This window comes from Brachyhypopomus gauderio, chromosome 2 (genome assembly GCF_052324685.1).
Source record: "Brachyhypopomus gauderio isolate BG-103 chromosome 2, BGAUD_0.2, whole genome shotgun sequence".
Taxonomy (NCBI): Eukaryota; Metazoa; Chordata; class Actinopteri; order Gymnotiformes; family Hypopomidae; genus Brachyhypopomus; species Brachyhypopomus gauderio.
In genome coordinates, this window is record NC_135212.1 from 26362744 (window position 1) to 26376761 (window position 14018).

At 42.7% G+C, this 14018-nt stretch overlaps 3 protein-coding genes across 3 annotated transcripts in view; 2 read left to right on the top strand and 1 right to left on the bottom strand.

Annotated features, from left to right (window-relative positions):
• The first annotated feature begins 429 nt into the window (after positions 1-429).
• Positions 430-7836, top strand: atmin (ATM interactor). The gene is made up of 4 exons (XM_076992536.1): positions 430-685; positions 4109-4234; positions 4352-4551; positions 4675-7836. Exons 1-4 carry the CDS (start codon positions 455-457, stop codon positions 6428-6430), a joined length of 2313 nt encoding a protein of 770 aa, XP_076848651.1. The 5' UTR covers positions 430-454; the 3' UTR covers positions 6431-7836.
• A 1484-nt stretch (positions 7837-9320) lies between these two features.
• On the bottom strand, positions 9321-11304 carry c2h16orf46 (chromosome 2 C16orf46 homolog). Its single transcript, XM_076992537.1, has 2 exons — positions 10495-11304; positions 9321-10315 (listed from the first exon to the last, which is right to left on the bottom strand). Exons 1-2 carry the CDS (start codon positions 10690-10692, stop codon positions 9374-9376), a joined length of 1140 nt encoding a protein of 379 aa, XP_076848652.1. The 5' UTR covers positions 10693-11304; the 3' UTR covers positions 9321-9373.
• Positions 11305-11440: 136 nt separating this feature from the next.
• LOC143495601 (protein phosphatase 1 regulatory subunit 3E) overlaps positions 11441-14018 on the top strand; it is a 4645-nt gene continuing 2067 nt past the window's right edge. The window contains exon 1 of the mRNA XM_076992538.1: positions 11441-14018. This exon is cut by the window's right edge and continues 2067 nt beyond it. Coding sequence (XP_076848653.1) covers positions 11689-12585 — 897 coding nt within the window. The 5' untranslated portion in view covers positions 11441-11688 and the 3' untranslated portion in view covers positions 12586-14018.

Genomic DNA, 14018 nt, shown 5'->3' on the forward strand with positions numbered 1-14018 from the left:
CTTGAGCAAGGCACCTAACCCCAACTACTCCCCGGGCGCCGGGTTAGGGCTGCCCACCGCTCTGGGCATGTGTGCACCACAGCCCCCTAATAATCACTAGTGTGTGTGTGTGTGGTCTAATTGCACAGATGGGTAAATGCGGAGGACAAATTTCGATTGTGGTGAAAAAAATCACAATTGACAAATATGGCACATTTCTTCTTCTCAGTCTTACATAGTTCAAACTCAAAATCTTCAAATTGTGTTTTTTCTTATTTACAGTGACATCCACCTTCCTCTATGTCTAATGCATAGGAAAGCAGGGGGAAATAAATAGATACAAAACCCTAAAATAAGATGTTTGAGGTTACATAAATTGTCCATACACGTAATGTGCTAAGTAGTCCCGGAAGTGAACGTTCCCTACGTCAGCTGTGCGCCCCCTGTAGGCGCACGGCTGCTAGTTCACACAAACATGGCTGACCCTGCGGCAGACGAGTCAAGTGGTCACAGTAATTCGCTAGTTAGCATTCATAAATACAACGAGGAAACGCCATCTCAGGCTAGAGACATCATCAAACCCTCCATAACCGAGCTTACCAAAGAAGTGCGGACCAATATCCTCTGTACCGTTGAAGGATGTGGAAAAATTCTTCCCAACACTCCAGCACTGAACATGCACCTTGTGAAGTCCCACAGAGTGAAGGTAGTCCGCTCGCCCGTTAACGCACTCGCTAGCGAGGGACCAAACTCGCCAACGTGTGTGCCGTGTTCGAACTGGAAGAAATCACAACCTATTCTCTTCTTTCATTATTTTAACATATTTTAAGGATAAAGTATAGTTATGGCTGAGTAAGGTAGCCATGGCTGCCACAGGCTGGCTAAGTAGCGTTAGCTAGTGGTTTTGACTCGCAGTCTCAGCTTTGACTCAGCTGGATACTTAACCTTACAACTAAGCGGCAGCTCGCTTTTATACCGACGTTTTAATACTGTCATTCGTATTTTTGTAGTCTAATTGTCCAAACTTATGTAATGTTATCTTATTTGTTTCGTTTTTTATCTTTAATGCGTAGCTAGCTATGTACAAGCACCATGACAAGTAATCTTAACTTTAAGGTATCTAAACTTTCTAGCACCGGTTCATGCTGGCGTAAAGTTCGTTAAAATGATGAATGAAAAGCATGGTTAATCAGCAGAGGTGTCAATTCCAGGTTCAGAAAGTAAAAGTCCTCACCAGGATTTTGCTCAAGCTTGCTAGATTTTCTAATTTGTGCAATCCAGGTACAATTAGTGGAATCAACACAATCCATGAAGCCTGAGCAAAATCCTGGTGTGGACTTTTACTTTCTGAACCTGGAATTGACACCTCTGCTAATCAGTCTAGCGAGCAGGTATGTCAGTTTGATGGATTTTGTGCGTTTGATGAACCTTCATCCAGTCAATCTGATTTCTTTGCGTACCTCACGTAGATAAAGGCAAACGTAACCAAGCACTGCTGTGATTGGGCCAGTAGTTCATCCAGTGCTGCTGCTTCCTGCTTACACATTTACCTGTTTACTTGACTTTGAGCCAGAACAAATATGTTCAGTGGTAATTAATCAATTCCATTTATTATGTTATTGGGGGGACGGGGGTGTTGGGGGAAGGCAGCAGAAAAGGTAAACTGGATTTTAAAGGAAGACAGAGTAGAGCAAATGAAGATGACAGAAGGTTCAAATATTTTGGAGCAGCAGCTGCCAACCTTGGTTGTGAGTCAGGTTTGTATGACAGGAAGTCCAGAGCTAGGAGATGCAAAGGTGTGAGATGTTATAACAAGACGATTATAACAGTCAAGACGGGAGGTAGTTGGTATGGAATATAGCTGCTCTGGGACAGGTGTGATGTGTGCAGTATATTCACTAATTCACTAGTATTCCAGCTGCTGTGTCTTGGCTGTTCTGAAGACGGAACTATGCAACACGGAAGGCCATAAAACAACAGGTTGATGATGGTATTATCAGAAAATACTGAGCTCTTACCTGATTTTAGACTTGCACTACAACTACAGTGCTACACTTTAGACTTCAAACACTGGTATATACTGTAATATTACCTGGGTAGTTTTGTTTGTTTCTGTATCCTTGCCTCAGTGTTAAAGGAGATCAGGCTTTCAAAGACAACAAAGTAACTGAACGTTACTTGTTACACGATACCTTTGAGTTTGGCAGTGGGTCAGGATGGGCAAAATGATCCTGAGTAACACAACGCCACTCCTCAGTGTAGTAGAGGAAAGGCACAAGTGCAGTGCTAGTGTTTTATTTATCACTGAAGAAAGACCCAATGGCTGCCCGTGGTGCAGCTTCCAGCATCAGAGATCTCAGCTCTTCCTGATTTACACCCTCGTGTTTCTCCTCTCAGCTCTTCCTGATTTACACCCTCGTGTTTCTCCTCTCAGCTCTTCCTGATTTACACCCTCGTGTTTCTCCTCTCAGCTCTTCCTGATTTACACCCTCGTGTTTCTCCTCTCAGCTCTTCCTGATTTACACCCTCGTGTTTCTCCTCTCAGCTCTTCCTGATTTACACCCTCGTGTTTCTCCTCTCAGCTCTTCCTGATTTACACCCTCGTGTTTCTCCTCTCAGCTCTTCCTGATTTACACCCTCGTGTTTCTCCTCTCAGCTCTTCCTGGTTTACACCCTCGTGTTTCTCCTCTCAGCTCTTCCTGGTTTACACCCTCGTGTTTCTCCTCTCAGCTCTTCCTGGTTTACACCCTCGTGTTTCTCCTCTCAGCTCTTCCTGGTTTACACCCTCGTGTTTCTCCTCTCAGCTCTTCCTGGTTTACACCCTCGTGTTTCTCCTCTCAGCTCTTCCTGATTTACACCCTCGTGTTTCTCCTCTCAGCTCTTCCTGATTTACACCCTCGTGTTTCTCCTCTCAGCTCTTCCTGATTTACACCCTCGTGTTTCTCCTCTCAGCTCTTCCTGATTTACACCCTCGTGTTTCTCCTCTCGGCTCTTCCTGATTTACACCCTCGTGTTTCTCCTCTCTTATGTTGCCTGCAGAAGTGCATTCACAGACAAAAGAAGACTTTAGTTCAGTGTGGCATTTTTCTGTGGGTCAAATAATTGTCACAGTGGCTGTGGTGGTTTCAGCACCTTGCACACATTGCCTGGATGTTGACCCAGAGGCTCGGGATTATTTTGCTGTTTCATTAGATTGATATAAAAGGTGAAGCTAAATAGAATAACCATGGTGTTACAAAGTAGCCATTTCTCTCAATATGGAATGCCTGTTATATAATCATATTGCAGTGATTTTATGCAACAAGCTGACGCTTATAATAGTAATGGTAGCAGAAAGATATGAATGTGTTCTGGCAACAGCTTTTACTTAGCTGCATTTGAATGTTTATGCAAATTTTGTGCTCACCTGCTTCAGTTAAGGCCTATTACAGTTTGCTAGTAAGGAACACTAATCTTTGACATGGTTCAGTTTCAGGATGGGGGAAGTATCCCTCAGCCGAGGCCAGGGAACACACGCACACACATCTGAGTCCTACTGAAGTCACGAGAATGGCTTCAGTGCCATGATTAACACACGTATATGTAAAAAGATCTCTAACACCTATCTCTAATGTGTTTAATGCATACTAAGAAAGCCTGACATAAATGGAAATCCCCAAATTTCCACCACAAGATGCATGATACTTTTTTTTGTCAAGAATCCTCTAAATTGTTGATTAGTACAGTAATAATAGTAATAATATTTTGGGTAATTTCCAGTCCAGATTATAACTGGTGATTATATCAAGGGAAATGTATTTATTTTTAATGTTTCGGGTGAAATTGATTTAGAACATTATATTGAGTATCTTTCTTTTTTCACCTAGGTTTCTTGTGTAGCAGACAGAATAAAGGCCTTTGAAAGAATTGCATAAGCTTGATTATTTGAACAGACTGTATCGTTGGAGAGCAGACCTCCATATCCAAATGAATTCCTAGGTGTTGTTGGATGGGTTGGCGGTGTTGAGTCATGGGCACACACGGTGTTTCATGTACCACTAAATATACTTACAACTGAAAATCAGCAGCCAGTGCTTGTAGCTTTGTAATTCTGTTATAAATTGATCCTGACCATGTCTCGTCCTTGTAGGATGGCCTTGTCAACCCCACAGTAAGGAAAGATATGAAGGGTACACAGAAGCTCTATTGTTGTCCAATAGAGGGCTGTCCAAGAGGACCAAACAGACCCTTTTCTCAGTTTGCCCTGGTTAAGCAGGTAATCAAAATTATTCCACAATTCTCGTGCCCTAGGCCACGTAACAGTCTGCATGCAGTACATAAGGTGCAAATACAGAGCCTTAATGTCATTTGTTGGTGTCTTTACATGGGTTAGCATTTCATGAAGATGCATGCAGAGAAGAAGCACAAATGTGTGAAGTGTAGCAATGGCTACAGCACAGAGTGGGATCTGCGGAGGCATACTGAGGACTGTGGAAGGATGTACAGCTGTACTTGTGGTTGTCCATACGCCAGCAGAGCGGCGCTCTTGTCACACATCTACCGGACAGGCCATGAGGTGCCCCAGGAGCACAGGTGCCTGTTCCTTTTGATGCTGTTTTTGCTCTACTGGCCTTTACTTTGAAACTGTAGCATAAGCCTATGACTCACTTTTGTGTCTGTTTTTGTACAAGGCATTTGTTTGTGTTTCACTTGTAGATTTCCACCAGTAAAGAAAAGGAAAATGGAGAAATTATCAAGCAGTGCCTCAAAAATTAGGTCCAATGAGCAGCTGTATGGCATGGTAGACGTTGATCAGGATCTCACAGAAGGAGCAGTCCCTACTGAAGGAGCATCTCAAACTCCAGATTCCCTCCGACAGAATCTTGCCCACTCTAAAAACATTCAAAAGCTCCTCTTGCCCAAGCCTAAAGTCGCTTTGGTGAGTGTCCCTGTGATGCAGCTCGCACACCTGCCAGTACTCCTCCCACCAGCAGAGAGCAGCTCCTTAAGGTCTGTGGTCTTAGCTGTGGACGCGCAGGGGTCTGTAAGCACTGTGCATCTCTTGCCTCAGTCACTTGGGACAGTGGTGCCTGCTCTGAACACTAAGACCTTGAGCTTCAAACAGGCCACACCCGCTTCCAGATCAAGCCTGGATGCCATCAGCACAGGGATCCAAGTCAATCTGGAGAGCTTGGTGGGTGAGCCTGGCGTTGACCTGGGATCCCGAAATAAAAGCACTTCAACCAACATTCAGACCGATATCTCGTATGTCAGTAGAGGATCTATTGGAGGAGTCACCATCACCTCCATAGGTGAGCCCTCAGTGTCGTCTTGCTCCCAAACCGATATTAGTGTAAGTGCTCAGATCCAACTACCTGTGAGTGTTCAAACACAGACGTTTCCCTTTAGGGCCAAAGTCACGTCCTCTGTGGGGGCGCAGACGGATACACTCAGCCAGCTGCCCTTCGCCTCGTTTAATACAACAAGGGAAACGCAGACCAGCTGCTGTGCAGCTGCCCCAGTCAGCAGGACGCAGATGGACCAAGCTATTATGTGCACAGACATTTTTGATGTAGACATGCTTAGTGTGTCAACGCAGACCTCACTGACTGATGGACCTTTTGGTACAAATGGACTCTATCCCATGAACACAGAGTCAGGACTCTTTGAAGATAAACCTGCTCCATCTTTGTGCTTCGGAGCCCAGAGGGACATTTTGCCCCAGAATGCAGTGGCTGATAATCAGACTCAGACCATGACTCTCCTCAGTGACCTAGAGAACATCCTTTCTGACAGTATGGCAGGCGGAGCGCCGAGCTGTGGGTCAGGTCTGGTTCCGATGCAAGAGCAGCACACGGGCATTGACTTCGACTTTGAGGATTTCCTCAATGCAACACACATTCAGACTCAGACGGACGAGAGCGCCTTGGGAAACCTGAGCTCGGAGACGCCACAGGAGCTCCTCGACATCGAGACCCAAACTGACTTTCTACTTCTTGACAACTTGGGCGACAGCCACAATAGTGATGCCGGGACGATGGTACAGTCCACAGAACTAGAGTTGGAGATGTTTGACACGCAAACTCAAACGGATCTGAACTTCCTGCTCGACACCAGTGGCCACATGGCACTCGGCAGCATTCTCAGACATTCAAGCTTCAGCATGAGTACCGAGTCCTCAGATACAGAGACCCAGACGGAGAGCAGAACCCCTATTCCTCCTCCTTCTCTGCCCTTGTCTTGTTCCAATGATGGACAGGTCAGGCTTAGCAGCACGGAGACCCAGACCATCTCCAGTTCCTCCAGCCTGGGCCAACTTTTCCTAACCAGTAATGAAACGCAGACAGTCGTTGATGACTTCCTGTCTGCAGATCTTGCTTGGAACATGGATTCCCATTTCAGCTCGGTGGAAACCCAAACTAGTGAAGACCTCTTATCCCTCTTTCAGCACTCTGAGAAACCAAACACCTGAGCACCCGTGTTATGAATGAGCTGTTTCTGGTGACTCTCATCCAGAGAAGCTGAGGACCAACAGACCGAGTTCTATCAAACACTCATCAGGGAAGTCCCTGACTGGCAGATGGCACTTATGGGAATTGAGTTGCTTATTCTTAGTTGGCATCTTGAGTAATTTCACAATAAGCGATGTATCTATTAACGTCTGTCGAGCTATCCTAAGTAGAGTTTAGCTGCAGTTTACAATTTCAGTGTCATTAACTAACTGCTTGCTTTTTATTTGCACATTGAGGGAGAGGGAGAGAGAGAGAGAATGTGAGTGTCTTTGTTTCAAACTCGAGTAAAGAATGTATTGTTTATGTTGTAAGATGATGCTACTAAATAGCATCATTACTTTTGTGTGGCACAGGTTTTTGCTTAGCCTTTTGTAGGTGGCAGACTTATGTCAGTTTCTGTTGACATAGACCTAGCTGTTGTCACTGTGAGTAAAATATAGTAAACATGATTCATTAAAGGGTTCTTGTGGATATTTTGTGCTGACTGTTACAGCATATACTGAACCACACCTCAAACCATCTGCAAGTTATCGTAAGATATGCATACTTGTGCATGTTCTAAATGTTATGGTTCCTTTAACAGTTGAGCTCAGTTAATGCTCTAATATGCTATGATTTGCATTTTGTACTGTGAGTGATTAACATGCAAATCACAATTGTTTACAGTAAAATTAAACCTTTAATATTTCACTGGAAGCTTGTAACATTTTCACTAAATGTGAATTTGTTCACCTTTAAGCATTGTTCATTTTAAATTCATGTTTAGATTTTTGTTGGTGCCTTAATATAAGAATGTTTTGGTTTTTTTGTTTTGCTTGAAGACATGAACAGTGTTTAACTATAAATGTATTTATTTTACGTTTGCTAACTATTTTGCACGGATAATTATCACCTACTTTAGCCTTGCCTGTTTTAGTAGGTATTGACACTCTCAGTTGACCAGTATGTTCTTCTAATTTATAAATGTAACTTTCCACAAGCAGCAGAATGTAAATGACACTATATCTCATATATAGCAGAGTGCTTCTCAGCTTTGAAACCAATTGCTTTTTTTTATAAATGATCTGCCAATAGATCATTTAAATAAATATAACTATACATGCATAAAATTTCTTGAATTTAGCAAATATGCTAGAAAAATGAACTAAGTGCTGTAGATTAACGTTCTCATCTTACACTACGTGGTGTGCATGCAGTCTTGTTTGTGCCAAAAATGGGTCTTTTTAGTTGAGTTTCCATATTGGCTTGTATTTAAATTTCTTCTTGTTCTTTAGGGTTTGGTGAAGTATGCCAGTTCAGCCCTATGTTTTTGTGTTTTGTTTAGGCTGTGCTGCAGCAGATGCTCGAAATAAAGTGCTATTCAGAGGTTTTTTGTTACCCGTCATCAATGAAAAACTTGGTTAAAATGTCTTAGTTGGTTTTAATAAAGACATTTAATAAATAATTTAATCTTTTACATAACAAAAAGGATATAGTACAGTTCACCATCCATGATCACCATGAGTAGTTGTGGCATTTTGAGGAAAAATAATTCCGTTTTGTCTTGCACCAGAAATAGGGCTGCACCAGTCAAAAAAAGACAGTAATAGAAACACTGGAACATTGTTTACGTCAAGTCTGGTCCCTTTGTATTAGAATTGAAGTAGCATGTTCTCTGTATCTTAATCCTGATTCACTGAAGGATTTCCAAACCGTATAAACTTGTTCCATGTACGTTATGGTAAGTCTCATTATTGAAAATCCTGTTGTAAATACTGTTTCGGCAGTAGGTGTTTTGAACATGTTTATATAATAACTGCTGCTACTGACGGCTCACGGCTACTGAGGCATGTGTGAAGTACAGGAACCTCAGACTACATGACTGAACAGCCTTTGTAAGAAGGCAGTTCAGTTGCTGGGTAACTGGGAAGGCAATGGTGGGTAGTAATGGCTATTGCACTGTTTTGACAAACACTGAAAGGCCCCTGCAGCAGCAAGCAACACACTCTGTGGTTTTTGTAGTGCATGTTCCATTAAAATGATACTGTTTATCTACCAGTACATGGTGGACACTGTAACATTGTAGTAGCAATAATGCTTTTGCCTCCCTTAAAATAAGCATTTTGTTGGTACTACGATACATTATTTTCTAAACTGTTACAAAAATTGAAAGGCACTTTTGCCTTTGGGACATTGTCCTTAATACTATTATAGTTTATCTAGTGTTAAGCTTAATGATTCACTCTTAATGTGTTTTCTAAATTTCATTAAATTGTGCTATGGCCCAAGCTAAACACACTGACCTATATATTCCATAGGCTCACATACCATTACCACCCACTTTAGTAAAAAATCCTACATTGCACTTATACTCAATGGCCACATTGTTAAGTACCCAAATCTTGTAGGTGTGCGTATTATCCTCATTCTGTTTATTACTGGTCAATTGTTGACCTCATGCCCATTAGTAACGATACTATCTGGGCAATGGGTCACTCTCATTACACCAGAGATCTCATTACACACTGTGGCTGTTGCACACAGTGAATCAGAAACAGCAGTGATGCTGGAGTTGTAACACAAAGGGTCACTGCCAGGTAAAACATGCTTACCCAAAGGAATTTAGGCAGCTGTGTTCTGTGGTCAGAAACAAACCATTGATGGAGAGACAGAAAAGATTTGTACATCAAAAATATTTCTAGTAAATTAATGTTAATATAAGCATATCAAATATTTATAATGCAATTTACAAATCTAAAAGGTTTTCAGACCAGAACATTTTCTCTATTCATTATTTAAAATCATTACATTTGATTTAGCAAAAGTCCTCACTAATTCATATTTTACAGTACGACTCCATGCCAAGTCATCTCAGCATACAGAGAACTTTAATGAATTGAGGCAGTGAATGATGAGCAACACATTTAAAGTAAACGGTGAGTAGACACTGGTATTGGAACCCTGGTGCCTAAAAGTACTGGAAGCTCAGCTTCTGGCCTCCTTACATTCTTAGATCTGAAACCATAATGTAATCTGTGGCCAGAGTTGTGTCTGAGAGGTGACCTGGTCAGCCTGTCCTGTTTGAGGTCTCGACCCAAGAGGGAGGTAGCCCTGGCTACCTGGTCTGCCAGAGTGCTGAAGGGCTGCTGTCTCTTGGAGAATGTGGTGGTCAGAGCAGATAGCATGTGACACTGATGCTGGTCTAGCCTCTGCTTAGAGGTCAGAGATCCCTGACAGGCATCTAGAGTAGAGTTAGAATATGGAGAGACAGGTTTTCCAGCAACATCCTCTTTCTCACCAAAAACCACTGGCCCTGAAGTGCCACACACAGGAACTCTGTCAGTCTCTCCTTCTGCCTGGCACATATCAGGAGCTTCTCTCCTCTTTAGCAGACTGTGACTCTTTGGTTTTGCAGGGGTAGATGCTTTTACAGGGGGCAATACAATAACAGGGCTCTTTTCCTCACCCCTCTCTTTCATAAAAGTCCCCTGCATATTATGCTGAGGGTGATGAGGAAGAGTTTGGCTATTTCTGCATAGTTCGCCTTCGAAAAGGAGTTCATCTCCTTTGATGTTCCTCTCCTGTTCCTCTCCGGAGGAACAAGAGAATGAAGTACTGCTGGGAGCTCTCTTTAGACGTTCCACGATAGTAGAAACTGTGTTTTTCAGAGGTTCATCAGCAGGCTCACAGAAGTGTTTGGCAGAGGTTCGAGAACATTCAGGAACAAGGATTTCAGTCTGCTTCAGATCCTTTAAGTCAGCACAGAGAATGCAATGGGAATCTATGACATCTGGTGTGATTTTACTCCCTTTTTTCTGGGCTTGAAACAAGCAAGCAAGTGGAGGAGACAGACCCCAGCCTTGTATCTGTCAACACAAAACAAAGCCTGAGTTTTTACAAAATGTTATACACAATCTGTATAACCTTAAAGAAACTGTTTCCACTTGCATCAAATTGAGTTAATGTGAGTCAAAACTGCACCATTAGCTACAGACCTTATTCCACTTTTAACGATATGTTTGAAGGAAACGTAACTGTTACTCACAGCTCCTTCCCAGCCAGTTTGGGGCTGCGACTCATACACATCCTCCTCTACCAAAGACTGGTCCTCACTAAAGTCCAGCAGCACATTCACACACTCCCTGTCAAATGTCTTGAAAAACTGCTCGTCTTGTTGTGGATTCTCCAGAGTAACATTTGTGTCAACATCGACAGGCTGAACGCATAACGTCGGGCTGTTCATTGCGAAATCTGAGGGCGAAAATCTCTGAAGTGCCGTTATCGTTAATACAAGCTAGCCCAGTTAGAATAATTAGCTAGTCTGTCGTGAAATCACACTAACTCACTGTTAAACGTAACGATAGTGACTTTTTAAAACTCATTGGTATACTCATTGGTATACCAGGTCTTGTTGCGAGATGCCGTTAACTAAAATTAACTACTTCAGCAAGAACTGGCAGCGCTTAGACATTTAGCTTAGCTAACCTAGCTAGCGCTCGAGCGGCCGAAGTTGCTATGACAGCACGTTGCTATGACAATCTGAGAAAAGCGTCGTGCGCAAAGGTGTGACGTCTGAATAAAGGGGCGTGGAATTAGGTTCCCAAGCGTACTTTGCAGACGTATGCTTTTGCAGCTAAATAGCCTATTTATATGTGTTTGTGTAATAAAATGATTATCCTACATTTTATTACAGTTATGCCATTGTCCTAACTCTGGCTCTTCTATTGTGTGCGACCGTGTAATTAATTGCACGTTTCTTTGTCAGTGTTTTCATGCCTACTTCCTTAAAGTGCTTCGTTACTATTGAATATATCGCAGCTTTATTAGTGCAGTTGTACAAATGCGTGTCGGTTGTTTGTAATATCTATACTAATATTATAATTTAAATTGAATAAAAAAAACACGTATTCATATACTCTTAAAAGATCCTTGCGACGTGACCGTACGCACCAGTCTCCTTGAAGAACAAGGGTTGCGCATGTGGAAATCGGGGTTGTCCACATTATTATATACTTCCATCTTATTTACTGATACGATTTGGTGATTTCATTCCCAATGAATTGCTAGAAAAGCATGTCTGTTTATAAATGCGCAATTTCACAGACAACCACAGCCATAAACAGATGATGAAGTCACACGGACACCTGACCCGACTTCTTCCTCTCTTCATCTCGACACAGCTTTTTCTTCCGGACCGAACCGTTTTATAGACGCAGAAGCTGTTCGCACGGCCGCAGTCATGTTACCTCCGAACAACTGTCTCCCGAGAAATTATAGCTGCATAGCTGGTCTATTCGGAAGCTTATCGACAAACCAGAAGATGGAAGATGGAGACGGGGAAAAGACAGGAGAGGAGAGTGTAAACGGGGACTGTGAACCGTCACAAACCCACGTCGTGGATGAGAGACCGAGGGGAAGGGAGTCCTTTCTGAAGCCGCCTCAGAGTCCCACTCAGCGCCGGAGGTGCAAATCTCTACCCAGTTCTGCAGAGAGAGCCAGATTAGAGATAGCACGAAGCCGGAGTCCATCCAGTCAAAAGAAAGTGAGATTTGCAGATTCTCTGGGTCTGGAGCTCATATCTGTTAAACATTTTGACGACAGAGATATGCCGGAGATCCCAGATCGTATAATAAACAAATTCAAAAAAGGTAGGGCTCTTCACCTGAACAACTTTGACAAGTCGACCAGTTCTACCCAGTCCACTTTTTTGGAAATGTTATTCACAGTTCCGGGCACACTACCGAATTTTCTTGCGAGGGTTAAAGAGGTAAAGGTTTTGCTAGAACGTGTTGAGACAGACGAATTCAGCATTTCGGGTATTGTGAGGGTTTTGAATGTTGCGTTTGAGAAAAGCGTTTCTCTGAGGTACACGGTGAATAACTGGATTACATTTATGGATATTCTTGCCTCCTACATTCCTCATTCAAGCGATGGCTTGACTGACAAATTCTCCTTCAAAATCATCACCCCAACGTTTCTCGATAATGGAGGAACCTTGCAGTTTGCGATCAAGTACTGTGTCAATGACACTGAATTTTGGGACAACAACGATGGAAATAATTACAAAGTAAGGCGCCACAGGTTTAAAATCTCCCCACCACGCGAATGGGAGAATGGATGGATCCACTTCATTTAGCGCGGCTGGCCGTGGTGCGCGTCCCTTCGTGCGTAATTGATCTCCAAGTCCCAGTTTGTGTAGCTCCACTACACCACTGCTGTCTGGCTGCAGGCCCTACACTCGCTTGGTCTTTTAAAGCGTTCGGATGGATCATCTTTCCCTTTATTTTCTAAGCAGCCCCTGCGTTGCATGTGTTGAATGGAAAACAACGTCGGCTTCCTTTCGTTTTTACTTAATGGTTTAAGCTTATTGTGAACTATTGGCGTGTTTAGGACTTGCGTCATGATTTTATTTTCATTTACAACTCGTGTGGTCTCTGGAATGAAGAAGCACTTGTGATCAGGAAAGTGCGTCGTAGCTGTAGGCCTACAACCTTTTACGCATGATTGTAACCGTAGGCTAAATGAATACATGTAAACGCGTTTAATATAGGTATGTATAGCTACTCACAGGCCCACTTCTTTAGAAAGGGCTAGCCTAAATCAAGTGAAGACGGACGTGGCTGCCGGATATCTGACCGTGACACTTCTACATTCACTCCCCCAGACCTGATCACAAGGTCTCGGAGGTGTTAAATGTCCTACCCACTAAATGTGCGCCGACTACTACAGGCTGTAATGGGCCAGTTTTGTGGTGTATTTAAAGAGTAGCGTTCTTGTTTCGTTAGACTGAGTGCTCGTTGGCCAAAAAATTGGCAGATGCAAACGAAAAATTCAATTGAATGGTCTTAACAACAAATGCTCCTGACGCGAATCCCCATTTCCTCGTTACTGCTCGTTGCTGTAGTCAACAGTGGGGTTATAAAGCCGAGACCGATTTTTGTTTAATATTCAATTTTGGATCTGGTCGTTTTTTGCCTGGTAGTGTTTTGAGATGAAATAATTTTTGTTTTGAGATGTAGACAGATAAAGATTAAGCTATACGTCTGAAATATTGCTTACTGTAGTCTGCCAAAGGAGACGAAGACTGGGGGGGGGGGGGGGGGGGGGTGGCGTGTATTTGGCAGAAAGACTGTTGCCTGTAGTCTAAAATGCTATTGTACAAGACCAATTTAACTGTCACGATGCATGGAGATTAGGCGAGTCGTCATGAATCAACAATGGTTTGTGAAAAGCTGTAATAGGTTGGCCAACACATTCAAACCTGCAAAGCCTCTTTGTAATGGTTGCATTTACCTCAGACCAAACACATTTTTACTATATGAGCCTTTCAACCTTACTGCAGAATTCAGGTGTATTTCCTATGTATTTAGGCTCAACATTACAAAGCTAACTTTATTTTTATGCAACAAATCAAAGGTGAAATATATTTATTAGTATCATTTGTCATCCTGCTTTCAGGGATTAATGTTATCTGTGGCATGTTTGTAGAGCATTGCACAGCAACACCATGTTCGAGTCATTGTAAATACCTGTTGCATTGTGTGAAGTCTTTAATGTTGAAATTGTAGC

What these genes read in the sequence shown, in the direction of transcription:
- atmin (XM_076992536.1), top strand. Translation starts at nt 455, where the DNA reads ATGGCTGACCCTGCGGCAGACGAGTCAAGTGGTCACAGTAATTCGCTA. An exon ending in TGAAGTCCCACAGAGTGAAG is followed by an intron (nt 686 to 4,108) that starts GTAGTCCGCTCG and finishes TCGTCCTTGTAG; the next exon opens with GATGGCCTTGTCAACCCCAC. An exon ending in AGTTTGCCCTGGTTAAGCAG is followed by an intron (nt 4,235 to 4,351) that starts GTAATCAAAATT and finishes TACATGGGTTAG; the next exon opens with CATTTCATGAAGATGCATGC.
- c2h16orf46 (XM_076992537.1), bottom strand. Translation starts at nt 10,692, where the DNA reads ATGAACAGCCCGACGTTATGCGTTCAGCCTGTCGATGTTGACACAAAT. An exon ending in AAACTGGCTGGGAAGGAGCT is followed by an intron (nt 10,316 to 10,494) that starts GTGAGTAACAGT and finishes TTGTGTTGACAG; the next exon opens with ATACAAGGCTGGGGTCTGTC.